This window comes from Leptonotus elevatus, chromosome 3, assembly GCF_054856555.1.
Source record: "Leptonotus elevatus isolate MCC_2025b chromosome 3, RoL_Lele_1.0, whole genome shotgun sequence".
NCBI lineage: Eukaryota > Metazoa > Chordata > Actinopteri > Syngnathiformes > Syngnathidae > Leptonotus > Leptonotus elevatus.
This window is the reverse complement of record NC_141241.1, coordinates 21,460,573-21,480,432: the sequence shown is the minus strand read 5'-3', so window position 1 is coordinate 21,480,432 and position 19,860 is coordinate 21,460,573. Positions and strand designations below refer to the sequence as shown.

At 40.6% G+C, this 19,860-nt stretch overlaps 1 protein-coding gene across 1 annotated transcript in view; it reads right to left on the bottom strand.

Moving 5' to 3' along the window:
• The window catches only part of bbox1 (butyrobetaine (gamma), 2-oxoglutarate dioxygenase (gamma-butyrobetaine hydroxylase) 1), a 32,946-nt gene that overhangs the window by 744 nt on the left and 12,342 nt on the right, over nt 1-19,860 (bottom strand). Inside the window, exons 3-6 of the mRNA XM_086071872.1 lie at nt 4,452-4,650; nt 1,931-2,036; nt 1,641-1,837; nt 64-230 (exon numbers count right to left, since the gene is read on the bottom strand). Coding sequence (XP_085927998.1) covers nt 64-230; nt 1,641-1,837; nt 1,931-2,036; nt 4,452-4,650 — 669 coding nt within the window. The remainder of the gene's footprint in view (nt 1-63; nt 231-1,640; nt 1,838-1,930; nt 2,037-4,451; nt 4,651-19,860) is intronic.

The window sequence follows — 19,860 nt, the reverse complement described above, 5'->3', positions numbered from 1 at the left end:
ACAAGCCAAATGAAATGTTTTGTGAAGCAGAAGCAGAGCTCGGTGAAGACGGTTGACGCTGACCTGGCTCCATCTTGTAGGTGACCACATTCTCGGGTCGCTTCGTGATGTTCACGTAGGCCTTGAGCGCTCTGTAGAAGGGCTGGACTTGATGGAGCGGGAGGTCCAGCACTGAATCTCTGGTGGCGTTGTTGAAGTTTACCCTCACAACTTGACCCTGATCATTAATGCTGATCACAAAGACAGACACGGGAGATGACTTGAACAACTACAATATTCAGTAGTCACCCCTTATTTAGCTTACACGATAGGGGTGGACGATTAACCGAAAATGTTATCGCAATTTCGATTGTAGGTTCTCTCGAAACTAACGACTCATGTGCGTTTACAAGTTCCCTACGTTGTCCTACGTTGTGAAAGGACAATGAATGCACCATAAAATTAAACGCACACATGATAATTGCACAGGATAATTACATGCAGTGTGTATTTAAATCCAAAACATGCTTCGTTTATAACATCGCGAGCCTAGCGCTAATGCTAATGCAAGCGAATGGAGGATGCAATTCAAATGCTAACAGGAAGTTAGCATCAACTTCGGGAGTAATAGTCATTCAAATAACGAATATTCACACACAAATGCTGTGGAAACACGTGCCCACCGATAAGATAACACTACTCAAAAGCACAAATTCTTCCCAATTTGTGAAAAACGAGTTATTTTAAGAGAATTCAATCGCAACTCTCTTCTGTTCTCATTGTAAGCGTGTTCACCATGGATGCACGGCACCACACTGCCCCTAAGAGGCCAAAACGCGCAGAACACCCAGTATTTGTTTTGCAATTACTGTTTTAGTATACAGTATTCAAAATTTTCTTTATTTAATTTAATACAATTGTTATTTTCCTCAAAATTCAAGGATACAAATATATCCCCATACCAACACACATTTCCACATGACATAGCACGAAAATCCCTGAAGTCACAGGTTAGCCCACTAAATCCCCAGACTTGTGAAAATAACATAAAATAAAATAAATATGATAAAGAGGGTAATATAATGCTTAAGTTTGAAAATGAAGAATGAAAATGCAAGAGGCTTGAATTTCATGTATTTTCAAGGTTATGTTATAGTAAAATAATAGTATTCAAGAATAAAGTGAATGGTCGTAAGGCTATCTATGATCATAGTTTAGAGTTTTCTAAAAAATATTGTTTTAAATATTCAATGAATAATCGTTTTTTAATTGCTATTTCAATCCCAATCAAAATAATTGTAGTTATTATTTTTCCGTAATTACTACACGATATATATATCTATATATATATATATATATTTAAAAAAAAACAGCGCTGTGACAGTGTAAAAAATAAACTGATGATGTCATTCAGTCAAATGAAACGCTAAGCGATTATCTTGATGAATCCTGGCAGCGTCAGATTGTGAAGCTGTACCTCATCAAGTGACAACACTAATAGTGTCGGCCAGCAGATGGCAGTGTTGCTCTTTTTAATTTGTCCGCTCAAACTCATTGCGGTGTACAGCATTGTCTCATGTACAGCATCTCACAAAAGTGAGGCGTGCGTGCGTGTGTGTGTGTGTGGGGGGGGGGGTGTTTTGACAAGCCGCCTCACTCACTCAATAATGCTCTTCTTGGACTGCAGCATGAAGTCACAGTAGTCCGTCCCCGTGTCGGTGAAGTCCACCAGGAGCGAGGCGAGCGTGCGTAAGGCCTCTGGGTCTTCGCGCCGCAACTGCTCGGCCGTGTGGAAGCCGTCCACCACCTCGCTGTCCCCACCCTCTTGGGCCTGGCTGATGCAGTGCAGGAACTGCACCTACGCCCAGCGCACAAAGATCGCACCCACTTTACTACGCCGACCATTCGCTGCTGCCTCGAATTGAAGCAGGTCACTGTCGAAGGTACTCACTCCAGGGGCGAAGTGTAACGCAGGGTAGTCTGTGTGGAGGCTGAGATTTCCTGAGGTATAGGCCACGTTATTTGCCATGTACTTGTCCACAACCTGCCAGGTATGCCTGAAGACAGCAATAGGAACGTGAAACCATCAAGAGCACTCATCGGTGCGCGTGATGCCACGAGTCCATGCAACGCGGTTCTCGGAAACGGCGATATATAAGTCAAATATAATAACGTCATCATTCCGCACCCGTCGGCGGGAACGCGCAAGAACTGGGACGCGGCCCACATGTCGCAAACAGGAAACGGAAACAAAGTTGATGTGAAAACCAGGAAGTGGGAAGTCCCGCCTCCTCCGTGGCATATACCCCATTGCAATGGTGGGTGTGATCTGATTTGTCTGTTTCCTCTGTTAGCACCATCGAGCAGATGTTATTTGTCTTGAAAAAAAAAACTCACTCACAGACTTGGTACTTAGTGGGTTTTTATTCAAGACAATATAGCACATTGAGTGTAAGTAAGTTCTATACGTCCTAAAAAAGCACTTGGGCTGTAATTATTCATCCCAAATTTAACCTGCCACTTGGTTTTAGGTGTTCTTGCCTTAACCAGTAGAGGGCACTCATGTACTAAACATTCCTCTAGAAGAAGACAGGAGCAGGAAGTTATTGTCGCTAACAAAAGCGGCTCCACTCGTTTACCCAATGATTATTGTTGAAGCGCCATCCGTAAGTGACTTTTAAGACACTATTACATGTGTAATGTAGATATAATGATGTATGTGTGAACTAAATGGTAGTTAGTGTTTGCTTACCCTAAGTGGTAATGATAAAGCACGCTCCTGCTAATCGCGATTGCTAACCGTTTAGCATAGGATTCTTTTGTTGGTGTTTAATAATGCATATTTGTAGAAGATAATAAATAATGAGTACATATATCCACACAATTCAACTTTGCATTCCAACCTTAGTGGATTAACAACAACTAAACAAAATGATATATATTTAATTTATTTATTTTTAAAAAGATTTGATAATGACAGCACTAATTTGAAATGTTTCCTCTTTAGCAAAATGCTACAATCCGCCACAGAGTGATTATGGAAACCAGGCCAAGTTATTATATATATATTTTTTATTTTTTAGCTATACTACGTTTCTGTATATTTATTTCCTATGCAAGCAAACGCGAACACTGTATTCTCATTCATCCGGGCCCCTTCATTCTCAGGACATTGAATTGATTGCGATCCGCCAACAGCAGTTGTAGAAGTGGAATTACCCTCGTCGATATTCCATTCAGGTGTGGCAATGGATTGTGGAGGCATCTAAAAGCCAACAGTGGATGTTTGTTTGCCGTTACTTGCAGGCTAAATTGGGTCACTTTGGACAGCCCGTATCTCACTTCTTTGCTAGCAAAAAAAATGGTTTGCAAAGGTCTGGCCAACGTCTTTGCAATATTTTTCAGCCTTGAACAAAACCTGACCAAATACCAACACTCGCTGCGCCGCTCAGTGAAATACCACCTGGAAGGGATGAAAGGACAGAATTGTACGCGGGAAATAGTTGGTGTCGTAAACCTCTTCTTCTGTTTAGAGATGTTTTTCTAACCTTGACACAAATGACCTCCCCTCTTTCAAATCATCTGTCTTCTTTGTCCACAATGTGTTCCTTTTTGTCCTCAAAAGAGCGGGCAGGTAAACAGCTGAGCTAGCTCGTCGTCTATGTCGTGACATGCGCCTGCTCAGTGGTTGCTTAGATGTTTTTTTGCTCCCATTATATACTCTAAATCAGTGCATTCTTGGCATTAGATCCTGACGGTATGAAAACCGATCATAGTATTAAAATTGCCGGTCCATTTTTGAACTATTTGGGTAAATAAAAACGTAATTTTCCCCACTGAACACAATCTATTTTATTTTTAAATATTTCCTCCTTGTAAATGTTGTATTTAAAATGTTCCCATGAATTGAATGATTTTTAAGACCGCTTCATCAAATCGTACTATGAATCGAGCTTGTGAGGCTATAGGCTGCTCTTAAGATGCGTTGAGAACAGCAAGCACGTGCTAATGAGGTAATATTCGCTCCCATATTGTGACGATGAGAAAAAGACCGCTCGATACTTCCAAGTCTGTGAGCTCATCCTCTGGCAATGAAAAGGCAGCGTGCTCCAAACCTCTGTTCTGACTGAGTGCACCAGGTAATTCCTCCGGTTTAAAGCAGCTGGAAAGATTTGGGCTCGCCTTTCCCGTCTGTGTCTTCGCGTAATAAACCAAAGTGATGAACTCCAGTGAGATAAAAATCGCCAGAGGACTCGCTCTTAGCTTTTCAGAAGGGCCCCAATAAATCAATGCAGCGGACAGAACGCACATTTTTCTCACCATCAAACTTGTAAAGACAAATGTTGTCATTGTTTTCGTGTGGTTGGGAAATAGCTACAAATAATATATCAGGTTTGATTTAAGATCACGCTCATGTGGAAAACTAACCATTTGAGCATTTAGTGGCCGTTGACAGGCACGCAGCGTCTTACCCGTAGAACGTCAGCCGAAGATAACCGATTCTCTCGGCGAGTCTGGCCACGTGGCCTTGCTCTGCCGGAGCCCCCTTCAGGTACACGATTCCAACACGCCTCAGAGCCACAAGCCACGCCAGCGCAGCCTTGTCATCATGGAGGATGTCCTGGTAGTTGGCGGTGGGAATGCGCAGTTTGCTGTCCCAGTAGTAGCGCTCTGAAACGAGAGCATGACAGCCATCATGTTTATTGCCATGATAGTGTGCAAAACAAACACGGAAATTCACCTTGTACGTCACAGTGAAGATTAAATATTGACATGAGGTAATCAAGTCAACATTCGTAAGACAGTAACAGTAATAACTAGAGCTGCAGCCCAGGCCACGTTGGGGTACTGTCACATTGGAATTCTTTATCTTCTTTTTTTTTTTAACCGGCATTAAACCTTCAACATGTATTTTTGTTGTTGTTTTTCTGCCAGGCATGAATGATGTGTTCTAAGTCGTGTTATCACATATTTATGGACTTGGCACACGGGAGGCAACGAGCGACAGCGGAATACGTACCTCGTCGCCTTCCATGTCTCAACACACGGGACGTGATAAGCAGCCGCGACGGCGGCAGCAACAGACGTCGCTCTCGCTTAAATTGGAGGGAATCTAAACGTTTTCATTGTAAACACGTAAACAAGTTTCACTATAGTACATTATTCCAGTATGACGATCCACCCATTTCCTTTATAATTTTATTATTATTATTGACGGTTACAAAAATGGTAAAGAAAACTTACCAGACAAATTTTTGTTGACGTCACAGAAATCATTGCGTATCATACACAATTATAGTTTATTTTATTTTTTTACAAAATGATAGTCAAACACTGCTAAAATTAGCTCATCCATTTTGCTGCATGCCCCGCCCCCGTTCATTGGCTCACCAATGAAACCTTCGCTGATTGGTTGTATCCCCCGGCTACAGCGACAAACATTTTTCAACTTTCTAGTATTGCGTCGCAGGCCTACGCGTGCACGTCTACGTGTACGAGCGCGAAATTTCACATGCACAAATGTCGCGTGTCGCCCAGGGGGAGGGGGGAAAGTGATTTTGGCCTTGTCGCCCTGCTTCCATAGGAAATGAATTGAGAGCAAGCAACGTCGCCTCCCGTGTGCCGAACCCATTAGACCATCAACGTATCATCATTTTTCATGGCAAACAGCTCATCGTCATGGCAACAGCATTCGAAGATATATAAAACATTTGTTTTTACTTTGTTTAAACACCCATAGTTTCTATAATGTCGAGACAAATTTGGAAGAAATTTTGGAAGAAAATTCAAAATGTCAGACTTCTTGGTAGATTTTAGATTATTATTATTTTTTTTTTGTTACTGTTACGCCTCAAACATCTCATATAGCTTGGTGAAATAGCCAACAAGGACAGCTTTGTTAAAACGTCCTTGGGGGCACTAAGCTGTTGTTTTTCAACACTAATAAAATATTGATAATTTCATCAGGTGTGATGAACGTGCAAAGTTTCATGTTTTAGAAATCAGCTCAATTTTTCTAGGCAAACGGTGCGTCGCCACATCAACAGCATTCAGGGAAAGGAAAAAGTTTTGCTTTAACTTTTCATCTTGAACATGTTTAGATAAAACGCCCATAGATTCTAGTCAATTAGATTAAATCCGTGGGAGAAGGTATTTCAAAACTAACTAATATTAGACCAAAAATGAAATCACTTGTCCAGATGGTACATTCACTGCTGCTGGGTAAACATTGGATTCCTGGAACGGGTTTAACCCATTAAGGCCTAAAGCGCCTGCCAAAACATGCCTCTAAAATCTCAGAAAATCATATATTCAACAATATTGTCAATGCCTACTAAATAATTGATATCTCAGCTCCTGAAGCAGATAGAAACATAATTCCAAACACATTTCAGAGCTTACACCTGAGGCATTCACACAAACATAAGTGTATTATTATAAACCTTAAATATTTCTTAAAAAAAAAAAATCAACTGCGGTTATTTTACCTTCAACACTGGAGCGCATATTGTAATAACCTCGGGGCATTGAGTGTTAATTATTCCTCGTCCATTCTGTTACAAAGTCGTACAACGTTTTCAACATCCTCATTGTCTACAAACATATTTCTTAACGGTATGTCACTGTTGACTCGTTGCACTGATTCGAATTCCTCCCGCGCCGTCGTCAATCGCATCATTTATTTCATAACTCCCGCGAATCTACGTCAGCCATAAATGCTGGGATAAAATTCCAGGACATGCTAGGAGGCCCACGTCACTCTCTCGTGCATATTCTGATGCATTTCATCGGCTAAGAGATCAAGAATTTGTCAAAACAAAACAAAATGACGTATCCGCTCTGCCGGCTTTAAAGGTAGAAGAGCGCTGGAGTAGGGGTGGGAATCTTTGAATGTCTCACGATTCGGTTAGATTCAGATTTTTTTGGGTGCGCGATTCAATTCAGAATCGATTTTCGATTAAGAAAGATTTTTTAATTCAAACTGATTTGATTGACAATGATTTTTGCTTCAATTTATAGATGTTAAAGGAATCATAATAATCTACTCCAGTCTGACTCACTAATGCTAATTAGTGCTCTACTCGCGGCACTTTTAACACTTAAAAGAACAGCTTCACGCTGAAAAAAACAAAACAACTTATATTGGAATAACTTGATCGTGACTTTTTCCTTCTACTCTCTAATGTGGCTACAACTTAACAGTGTATCAGACCGCGTGGAACCACACTGCCCCTAAGTGGCCAAATCCGGTACAACATGAACAGCGCTCCCAATAAAGGCACACACAAACAAAGGGAAGACAGTATAAAATAATTAAAATCAAATCAATTTTGGGACATTTCAAATCGATTCTGAATCGTACAAAATGAGAATCGCGATTCTTATGAAAATAGATTTTTTGGCACACCCCTACGCTGGAGCGCCCCTGGCCGTAAAAGCGCGGGCATCCGCTCCTGGCCTTAATGGGTTAAAATGGTTGCTTCAAATCCTGCTGCAAGTCCAAATTGGGCAAAGTGGGAAAAATGGACCCCCCTTACTACTACATCTTCATGTACTGCATAGTGTGTATGCTTCTGACCTATGTGCATCTTGACTAGACTTAACTCTATTCCATATTCTCACCATAATTTTGCACAGCCTCATATTTTCTGAGCAAAACCTTTTCAACATTACAGTGGGGGTATAAGCAACTACTTGTATTTACAGTATGTGGCTCTATTGAAAAATGCAATGATGCTTCCGCTGGAGGTCAAACTGGGACACATGTTCTGCTGCAAATCCACATCGATACAGTATACTGGGACATGCGCTAGAATTAGGGTTTCATTGCGATGACTCCTTACAGTGAACGTGATTGGCTCTTATTCACTAAAGTCAATCACATTCCCTGAGTCGTTTTAAAGCTGTGATGAGAAACGGTGTCAATTCAGAGCTGCCAAAGATGGCAAGTGTGTAATTGCCTGTGATGGGTCAGCTATTCGCTTCTAACGACATTTTAGGACACATCCAAGTTTATTATTCCAAAGCCACAGAGAGAGCTTCGTCTTCCTTTTCATAGGCCCCACAGCAAGCAAGCACAGATGGTCTCCTTGAGTTCAGTGGTGCATAACAGGTGTTGTACAAGAGAGTCTTCTCAAACTTCACCACCAACGTTCCTGGAGTCCATTTCTCCTTGTTGATCATTCCCAACAAATGATTCAGGCAAGCGTAAACCCCTCACGGGTTTCAGGAAGGAGGAACTTTTTATCCCAACACTTTTTTGTTCAAATATGAGGGTGGCCACTGGAAGATGCTGATACCCACGTGAATAGGGACAAAAAAATGAAGAGGGCTAACAGGGAGTAGTATTAAAAAAGACATTACTCAAGCGAGACTGGACTCAAGATGACAAGCGGCTCCAAACAAAAGGAAGAAGAGGAACGATCTGGTGTGGGCGCAGAGTTGAGACTTAAGAGATGATGACCAAAAGCTCCCAGGTGCTCAGACTGAACGTGACAGAAAGGCCATCAAGAAATGTCAAGGTGAGTCTCAATAAGTGCAGAAAAGAAAATATGAAGTCATATGAATGTGTTTATATGTAATGCATCAAGAACATATATGACAAAAAAATCCTTCCCCTCATTAAGAAAATGCTTCAAAAGCTGCATTTTTCTGCTCTGACGATAATACAACTATTAACGTGATGAACGCACTTCATTGATAAATGTAATACAGTATTGATGCAGCTTGAACAATTTCAAGCTATATTATAAAACGACTTTCCCTATTTTACCGTTTTGTGCTGAGGTAATGAGGCCTGGGTCATAAAATCCGCCCTGCAGCGGCGCTGATGAAATGGATAAGAAGCATCCTCTTTTGGAGCTGCGACGAGCAGCCGAGCGTGCCCAATCTCTTAAACACGCATCACTACCTTGAGAGCACATTATCATCCCCCAAGGGTGAACTCTCAGGTGCGTAAGGCCTGCAATATACATTTAAGCACACGGCTTTCCAAATACAACACTAACAATGTTTTTTTGTTCTCATTTTAAATAAAACCATTCAATACGGAAGTGTAACTTGATATTGATTGTGCTTCTCTTCGCAACGCATGGCATTTCGTAGCCTGCTACGGAAAGCAATTGAATACGACAGGCACACTGAGACAAGTCAGCAAGCTTCTTTTAGACAGACAAATGGAAAAATTCCTCCCGCTGCTATACGCCCATCTGGTTACACTCCTTTTTCCATGGAGCCGCTCTCCAGCAACTTCCGTCTAACAGCTGCAAATTGTATTTTCGGGTAAGCGGAGGATTTAAGTGCCTAGACTTTGTACCTGGTTGACGTTTGAAGCTCCTCCAAATCTTTTTCGTACCTACTTCTTCAGAGGCTTTTAGATGTCTGCATCGCAATCACACTGCAGGGGATGGGCACTGTTGGAATCTTAAGAATCTAATTCTTAAGAATTGTAGTGCTCATTGATAGGAAGGTAGATGAGCCGCATCGGTCAAAAACATAACTACTAATAAGATCTGAACAATTCTTACAAATGTCATTATGATTTAAATGTTGGCTTCTCATGATCATAATGTTAGAATGAAAGAAAAACGATTAATGTGCGGTGTGTGTATGCAAATTCTTACGCAGTGAAAGCCCCCTGAATGCACCTTTGTTGTTGTTGCAGCAAATGAGTGACATCTTATTTGGCCTTCTCTTAACTCTTTGACCGCCATAAACGTTATAAAACGTTTAGTAAAAACCTACGGAAGGGCGCCGAGGACGTTAAAAGACGTTCACTATGTTTTTTTTTGTTTTTTTTGGAAACGGGTGGAGGAAAGCCTTGGGTAGCTGTGCTGAAAGTATCAAGCAGATCTAGTTAGTAAAATGACTCGTTTTGGCCCCTAGATGGCAGCGATGACTCTCTTTGCACAAGGTTGGGTGGGCCGCCCACCGTGGGCGTCAGTAGAAGACGTGTGGCGGAGCTAGAGTGTTGAGGAGACAATGGCTGATGATGCAACAATGGCTGATGAAGCAACCGGTTGCAAGCAGCTCACGCTTGAGCATTTTTTTCAAAGACGGAAAGCATCGATCAATACTAAAATGTGCATTAATGTCGACGATGATGATGACTCCGAGCTTGACGCCAAAGTTGGAAGCCTTGACGCGACCGTTATGATCACGTAGTAAGCCTCACCGGCTAGCGCGGCTAGCGCTGCTAACGCCGGAAAACGCGCAGCACAACCGACCGGGTATTCGATCGGGCGAAGGAGAGTTGTCGAAAAGCATCGACCAATGCACATTGATGATGATGATGATGGTAAATCCCGAGGTTGACGCCACAGTTGGACGCCACAGTTGGACGCGGCCGTTATTCTCACGTCATAAAGTCTCACCGGCTAGCGCTGCTAACGCCGTAGCTGCACAAGCGGACATTTTGTCGGACAATGAAGAGTACCCCGAGTCCAATGCATATTCATCGGAGGAGCGGGTACAGTCTGATCACGGAGAAGACACTGGTTCTGGACTACGATGCCACCATGAATGGAGTGGATAAGATGGATCAGAACATCTCTTACCACCCGGTATAGCAACTGAAGGACATGAGGAAGCCAGACGTAACACCACCGTAACGTAACCGTAGCATGATCCTGATATTAGACTTGATGGCAACACACACTGCAGTATATACTTGCTATTCCCTGGAAAAAACGGCCTGCAAGAAAGTGGAGCTTCTGCACGCGAAGAGGCAATCGCAGTGAAACTATGTTGTGCAAATCATGTTGCGTCTCCTTGCACGCAGGGGAGTGTTTCACAAAAAGAAAAACTGTCGTTGAAACATCCACATAATTGTAAATAGCACCACAGTTGCACACATTTGTAAATAGTTTGCCAAATTGTTGTCAAATTGTTACACTGTTGAATGTAAATAAACATATTTTGCTATCAAAAAAACTATTTTTCATTCTTGGTGGTAGTGTTTTATAGAAGTAAAGCACTATTTAGGTGTTTGTGGCATCATTCATGGACAAAAAGAAGTGTAAAATTCACTAGAGTGCATGAAATAATATCGTTTCACTAAAAGCTTGATTTCTCCGTATTTTGGTCCAAAACAAGCGCAATCGGATGAAACTAACCATTTTCTATTGTTGATTACTAAAGAACGGAATAAGGTAGAAACAAACTTTTTTTTTCTAATGAAAGATGAAAGTTCAATCTTTCATTTGGTAGTATGTGTTTCCATAGTCCAAACAGAACATTTTCTGTGGACCTTGAAAGATCAGTCAAAATGCTTAAATCGGCTAGCACTGACAGCATCCCTTTTCTGAAAACGTCTGGCAGTCAAAGAGTTAAGCATGCTTTAAAATGTTCATTGACACTTCAGTTGGAATTTCAGAGCTGCCAAATGTTACGGCTCATCAATATTTTGTTTCAGAAATCATACAACGTTAACTCTTTATGCCCATAACACTGATTGTTGGTTGGCGAGCTAATGTAGCCAAATATGATGCAGGATCTCGGAGGTACAAGTTAGCTACCCGTCCGGTGTCAACACAGCACACTCACTAATCATCACCTCCACGGTATCGAATGAGCTACACTTCTGTGAAGCATTGTTATCATGGAGGGAAAAAAAACTAGAAGAAAGACGGAGCTAAATGCTAAGTCATTGACGCGTAATTACGAAACCACCAAAATAAGTGACTGGTTGATACAGTGCACTTGTCACTTTGGGTCAGGCTGGAACCACGTTATAGAGTCGAATAACCAACATTGAACATCAAAATAACAGGCAATTATATACATTGTATAATGAAATACAACACGAACTTCGTTTTAGAAACATTGCCAGCTTATTGCTAGCAATCATGAGAAAATTCCATTGACGGGCTAGATTTGATACTAGGGCTGGGAATCTTTGACTGTCTCACGATCTGATTCCGATTTTTGCGATTCGATTCGGAATCGATATTCGATTCAGAACAATTTTAGATTAAAAATGATTTCTGCTTCAATTTATAGATATGCAAAGAATTGTCATGATCTACTCCAGTCTGACTCGCTAATGCTAATTAGCGTGCTACTCATGACACTTTTGTCACGCAAAAGAATGACTATTCATACAAAACGCTTCAGGAATGTATACAAAGAAGCATCTTAACATTAGTGAACGACATATGCAACAGTGTATCAGAACACGTGAGACCCAGTGGCCAATTCATGTACAACATGAACAGTGCTCTCAATAAAGGCACACACAAACAAGGGCAAGGCAGTGTAAAATAATTGAAATAAAATCAATTTTGGGACATTTAAAATCGATTATGAATCATACTAAATGAGAATCGCGATTCTTATGAGAATCAATTTTTTGGGCACACCCCTATTTGATACAATGGGTTACCACACTACCCCAAAAAGGCCAAAGTGTGCACAGCAGGAACAGCAGTTATTTATTTTATTTGTTGTTTTATATTGCGATTATTTTAATATATAGTATGTAATATATAGTAAGTATAGTATATGTATAGTCGCTAGCTGAATAATTTGTTTTGTTGTTGTTTTGAAACAATGCATAATCATGTCCCTTAATCTTGATTTCAATATCAATCAAAAATGTTTTTTCCATAATTGGCCAGCCCAAGTGACTGTTGTGACTGGCAGACATCCCTGCGGAGTGTCTTCACATTCCATTTCTGGCTGTGCAGTTCAAAGGGTCAGGAACTTTCTGCTTGTGATAACAAAAGAAAAAGTGGGCCAAAGGCCAGGCCTGATTGTGACAATTATTACTCTTGTGAAACTGGGTCTGGATGTCTTGTACAGGCCCAGCAGTGGTTTAAGATGTCACCAGTGACAAAGAGGCTACAGCTTTACTCACTGTGTGCTCATATATATAGCTCCGCTGAAGAACCAGCTGCACTTCTGCAAAATTCTCGTTGGGATACGCAGCACGCACATAGATTGTCGAGGGAATTGTACTTGCGGAAGACAGGTCAAAGAAAAGATGATTATAACTTTTTTGTTCATGGAATAACTTCCTCACAAGGACGTCTTGTCAGCAGATGGTACGCAATGAAAAAAAAACCCAGTCTAAATGAACAAATGTTACATTAACGCGTGGAGTCACGGTGGCCATTGTAAGTAAACAACACGACTTGCATCATTGCAGAGCTGCAAGTAATTTCCTGAGAAGTGGACTGTACTCGGGGCATAGAAAAAAAAATGACTAGACATGGATTAAAAGCGAGGCACGACTGGTGATTAAAGCTCACGACTGTTTTCGTCAATCTTCCAGCATTAAGAAAAAACACGGACTGGAAAAAGCTGGAGATTAAATCACCCCTCTTTTCCTCCCATCTGGGAAGGACTGTGCGTCAACGAGGAATCAACTGTCTCCTGCATAGTTTCCAGCTGTGGTGGACTGTGAGGCCATGTCACAATTAGCATGCATGTTGCTTGTCGAAAAAGCCTTGAGGATGTATGTCAGTGTATCGGTGCTCCTTTGTGTAAAAACACTAAGGGTTTGACAGGAAGGATTGTGGAGGTACATGTTTGAAGTGACAGCAAGAACCTGACAAAATTCTATATGTACAGTCCATAGGCCCCTTCCACCTAACATGTAGTCTGCTACAGTGGCTCTTCCAGAAAAGGAAACCTGAAGCTATGGATCCGATAGCTGTCAGGCGGCTCAAGGCAGTGTATCGCTCCCCTCATTGTGTCCTGTTCAAGCCTGGAGGACTGCGCCGACACCGCTGCAGCCTACAAAGTAACTTTGTTTTGACTTGAGTGAGTTTTATCACAAAGCTGCCATCGTTTCAATGGGCCATCCATTGGAGCTCCAGCCAGATGGGACCAACGATACTGACAGTTTAAAAGAAAATCTTAAGAGAAAAAAATACTTATAAAGTAACGTGTCGGACTGACACAAAAAATATCTTTTTAGTTTTTCTAATAAAATAACCTGATACAGACGCACAACCTTTTACCCAGGGGTGGGCATTTTACGAAATTTTGCTGGTCAGTCAATCGTCGTTTTTTTAAAGATCAATCATCCATCATCACTCTGTCACCACTATTTTAGGAATGACGGACAGAAGTGGGCTTTCTGTCAGGCATCAATTGTCAATCCGGCTTGCACTGACTGACGAAAACTCACTTCCGTCAGTGCTGCTTCGTCATTTTTGTATTCATTTACTCCCAGCCGTTTTCACTGAAGCAACCCCCCTTAGCTCCCGGCTGTTTTACTGGATTTTGACTCATTTTGCAAGGTCCATTTTCATCAGGAAAAAAAAGTACATTTGTATCAGTTTCCGTTTTGCAGCAATTAGCATTAGAATATAGCGAAGTTTCATCATTATTCACATTCCTGTTGAAAACACTGTCAAAAAGAGCTTGTTGCAACATGGCCCTGGCTGATCTCTTATACTCTGCTGCCACCTGCTGGCCATTTTATGTAATAATTACCATTGCTTTAAGCCACCTCTTCAGAAGTAGGGATGCTCCGATCCACTTTTTTCATTACAGATTCGATACCGATACCTTGGGTTCAGCATCTGCCGATACCAATCCAATCCATACTAAATTGTCTTTGCACAAGCACCGGCGGTGGACCTTTGCGAGAGAAAGAGCTCGTCATTAGGGACGAGAACGTACGCGCGCCCTGGAGATAAGCCTCTGCGGATCGGGACCATTTTTGACAGATACCAGATCCATTTTTTTCCCCAATATCTGGGCCGATACCCGATACACGTATTGGATCAGAGGATCCCTAATCAGAAGCTGCATCAAAGCCTTCTGTATGCTCTTGCATAAAATAAAATAAAACATTAAAAATGTTTTTATAAATACGTTTTTGGGAGTGAAGGACAATTTATTAAAAATCGTGTTTACACGTTTTTGGGTTTGAATGAGTTCAAAGGTTCTTGTCATTCATCAGAAAAACGGGTGTCCGTCAGTGATGGAATGCCCACTTCTGCTTTTACCATACAACTTCAAAATACCTCAAACCAATATTTTATTGAAGAGATGCAAGTAGAATGAAAGGATATAAATGAGACTCTCTGTCTCACCTTTTTTAAAGGTTGGCTTAGAACAGAATTTGGAATTGCTCCTGCCACCTTACAGTGAAGAGTTTATTGAAGCAGAAAATCCGGTTGATAATTGAGTTCATTCTGAACAAATGATTTTCTGCAAGTGCGTGAAAAGACTTCTTGAGAAGAGAAAGCGCTCCCACTTCAAAGTATCCTGCCAAGATGCATGTTAGTTGCTTAGCAATTCGCTCTACAACATCGGCTTAAAAGACTTGAGAATTCATTTTACACATTGACATTCAGAGAATGGATCCTCTCAATTCTCAGTGTTTCAGAGCCATCCATTGCCGGTCTCAAACACGGATTAAAAAACAAAACAAAAGAAAGGGTGGCTAGTGTCAAGAAAAACTTTGCCAAACAAATCACGCAAATGGCTGACAAACTGAAAGTCACCACAACATTCAGTGAATTTATTTGAAAAAGTATGAATAAAACGTATTTGCAGACTACAATGAAAAAAAAAGCTAAATGCTAAATTCTGTCAGTCAGCCTTCCATTTTCTATATTGCTTATTATTGATACACTTTGGACTGATCCTGAGTCATTAGGAAGACATATCAAATATTGTATTTGAAGTATTGTAAATATTGTATTGCATATTGTAAATATTGCAAGTATGTCCAAATATTATTTACCGTATTGTCACGACCATAAGGCGCACCGTAGTATAAGGCGCAGTCACAGTTACTGGTGCTATTTCTGTGTTTAACACACACATAAGGCACACCGCACTCTTGGGCGCGCGCACGGTTAAACATACGCTAGCTCAAAACATATGGTAGCATGCTATTATGCTAAAACATATGCTAGTGCTAGCGCATGTTTTTAAAAAGGCAGCGAACGGAACAAAACTGAGTTTGGTTGAAGTAACAATGTAAACAGGGAGTTCAGTTCTATTTGAAGTATATAACAATGTACTCGCGTTGCTTTTGATCAATCCTAATCCACAAATCAGTCATAGTCCTCATGATCTTCTGTATCAGAAACAAACAACTGCGCAAGTTCTCCATCAAACACGCCGTCTCATTGACAGAGTCAGTCTCGTTGTCGTGTCCTTGGAAATAATGCCGGCTTTTGTGTTCACCCAAGCATTCACGATCCATTAACAAATTGTGGCATAACTTGCACGGTGCTGCCTCCCAGTCTTGGTAAGGCTGTGTTCGCCAGCCTCCTGGAATGATAGCAAGCTCTGCGTTCCTTTGACAAACTTTATTTTTCCACAGCAGCTGAGAGATGTGCGCATTTGAATCTGGTGTCTTTAGTATGTGGTGTGATCTGTTTAGCTACACAGTGTAGACTTGCACTACTTCAAAGTGACTTTTGCGATGTCTGTTGCTGTAAGTGCAGGGGGAGAGGGAGAGGAGGTGCTGGAGAACTCGCCACCAAATTGATTCTTCCATGCTCTCATATCTGTCCTCAGTCAGGTCCGCCTTTTCTTGTATACAAGCAATGTGTGTCAGATTTTGGACCTTGGTCCACACATAAGTTGATTTTTTGAAAATTTAAGACTTTAAAGTGCGCCTTATAGTCGTGAAAATACGGTACCACATTTGTTCTCTATATCCTTTCAAAGTTCTCCTTTAAAGAAAGCATAAAGAGACATGCAGTTCCCTTTGCAGCACTACAGGCCAATCACATAACTTGGAATGTATCCCAAGAGACACTGAACAACAACCCATTACAAATCTGTAGATGGTAAATTGAGTGATTTCAGCGATCTTTTATCTTATAGCCCCTTAGTTACCTGTGCAAAAAAATCAATCAATATGTACATGTATATTTTTATTTCACGAAAATGCAGTCATGATTAAGCTAAAAATGGCAAATAAAGTAATAGCTGGCTTTGAGAAGAACATGCAAGTTTTCCATCGTTGAACCACCAAAGCTAAGTTTGCAAGATCCTTTGTGTCACCAAAATTGTGATGACACTGAAGACAAAATTCAGACCAGATGGGGGAAAGAGGAAACCAGATAGTCAGCATGATGAATCAGCTTTTACTTCGCTGGGACATGAAATCAGTCAGGAGACTGAAACAAGGGAAGTCTGTTTGGGATAGTTGCATTGAAGTTAGACTCAGTCCATATGAACAGGCTTGGGAAGTAACGGAATACATGAAACCAACGTGAGAAAATCAAGATACAAAAATAAGTACAAGTAAGTGTATCCGTTACAGTTACAGAGGGAAAAAAAACACGCAGTCAGATTACATATACTTTTACTTTACAAAACTAATATTTTTAATTTGGGGAGAGGGACGGCAACATTTGGCAAAACAAGCTTTCCTGGAGTTAAGTAGATAACTGCTCACAATATAGCTCAATGGGCCGCCATTGGTTATCCCATGCAAGTTTTTTGTTGGCCAGCAAGTAAATGAGGCAGGCTTAGTGCGCGTTGGTCTTAGCACAATCAACTTCAAAAGTAACTCCAGGGGAATGGATGGTGACTGTTTTGGATCGTATTCACTGGAGGACTTACTCATTTTAAATAACATTTACAAAGAAATGTGTGAGCTGTCAAAATTATCTGGACTGTTAATAAACATGGAGGAGCGCTAAAAGCTAGCGGGCTAGCTCTATGCCTGAAACATGTAAGTAAATACTAAACTAATTCCCATCATGAATAACCCAAAGCTTTACAATTTATATGCCATATTACCAATATCAACTTTAAACGTCACACGTACGAGTGTAGCTATATAAAACGAGGGGTGGGCATTATTCTTTGAGCACTATTCTTTCTTACAAAATGTTGGTGTTTGGCAACGTCATGATGCATTTCTGTCACCTACTGATTAGGGAGTCTGGACTAGAATGTCTACTATTAAATCTTATATTAGTAAAGTGACAGGATTTCCCAAAAATGAAAATCTATCAAAATGCAAAGTCTGATCAGAACGCTTTAACCTTAGTACAATGCAGCAAAAAATTTGAAAATCGGATACAATTTTGCAAAGAAATTGAGCTTTTTGTGTGGGGGAAAAAATTGCCATTTTGAGAAATGTTTAGCAGACAAAGCTTCAGTTAAAAAATATCCACCAATTTTTTGAGTAGGCCAAAATTCTGACACATCCATGGGTCAAATTAACGGCATGTTTCAAATTGTGACAATCCGTAGTATGGCACCGTGCTACATGGTGATGCCTCTGTTTTGTCATGCTGATGGGTCACTTTTTTGTTTTGCCTTTCAGAGTATTTTTGCCATGGACGTGAGCGGTTGTGTACAGAATGTACGCTTTAGACGCGTGATAGCACCAATAAAAAAAAATTTGGGGTCTTCATAAAGTGGGTACATTTGGACATTCAGCCCATTTTTGCTCCCTGCTTGCCTATCCAGTAGTACCCGTGTTACACAATGGTGACACTTTTCCTAAAAACTCAATGTAACTAATGCAAAAGGAAGATTATTGGTGGAAAAAGCAGTGTTGGCAGCAGAATAGGTCATGTATGTAAGCAGTAAATGTGTTTTTTTCTGAATTTATTTGTTATAGGGGATTTTAGTGGCATTCAAGTAAGTACTCATTCCATGTTTTATAGAAAATTCCAGAAAGGTTACAGCCACTTGTTACTTATATGTATTAAATAATTAAAATAAACAGTATATTCTCTCCATCAGCTTTGTCTGCCTAAGATATTGAAATCATATCTATAACAATCTATATTTAAACTTACATTTTCAAATGTTCTCTACCAAGGTCACAATTTACTGTCTTATTTCGCTCTCTTATCTCTTACAATGCATAATAACATTCTCTCCTGTTTCCTCTTGTTCACAGTTATCACATCTACCACTATGCCAATTTAAGTAGCGTCCTGTTGAACCCACGGTGTCCAACCATTAATCCTGATACAATTGTTTCACATTTTCGCTTAGAATATGCTCTTCTCATTCCTCCAACCTTCCTGAATATTAGGGATGTAACGATAATGGCAATATCATGATATCGCGATATTAAAACTGCCCCAATATCATTGTCATGTCACGATATTAAAAGCAGAACATCTGTTTAAAAAAATTCTGGTTGATTTCCATTTGTGTAGTTCTAGTACCCTCTGGTGACTTGTCTTTTAGCGCAGTTTAATTTTCACAAGGCATGTTTTGTCTAAAATCCACACAATCATCAGATAAAGGGGAACCGAGTCAATATGTGGAGGAACTGAATGTGTGCGTGCATTAGCAAGTAAGCGCATCAATATTAAGTGTTAATAGAGATTGCAGGTTGTTAATATGCATTGCTGTTGTGTACAAAAGCAAAGTGCACAATGAGCTCATTTTTTACAATATTGCAAGCTTTTTAATATCGCCAACCTCTCCACAATATCGTGATAATTATCGTATCGTGAGCTTCATATCGTGATAATATTGTATCGTTTGGATATTGTTACATCCCTACTGAAAATTGCGTAAAACCACCTCCCAACCTTTTCTTCCTCGCACGACGTTTGCCACCTTCTCATTTTCACAATTGCATTCATCTCCATTGCACTGCACTCTACTGCCATGTCTACTTGACTATTGTCTGTTGTAGCTATCTTTGTCTGATCTGCCTGTTCATTTCCTCTGATTCCAATATGTGCTGCCACCCATACAAATAGTACTCCAATTCCCATCTTGTGAATTTTGTACAATGTTTGTTGTATTTCCACCTATATATCAGGCCTGCTATTTGGATGGTTGTATTTTAAAGTGATTAGTGATGAACTGGAGCTTGAGCATATAACTGATCCCAACGGACTCGTTTCCAATAAGATTGCTACCATTTCCCCTGCAAAAAGCCATACCCCCCACATTGATTATTTTCCCCACTTTGTCATG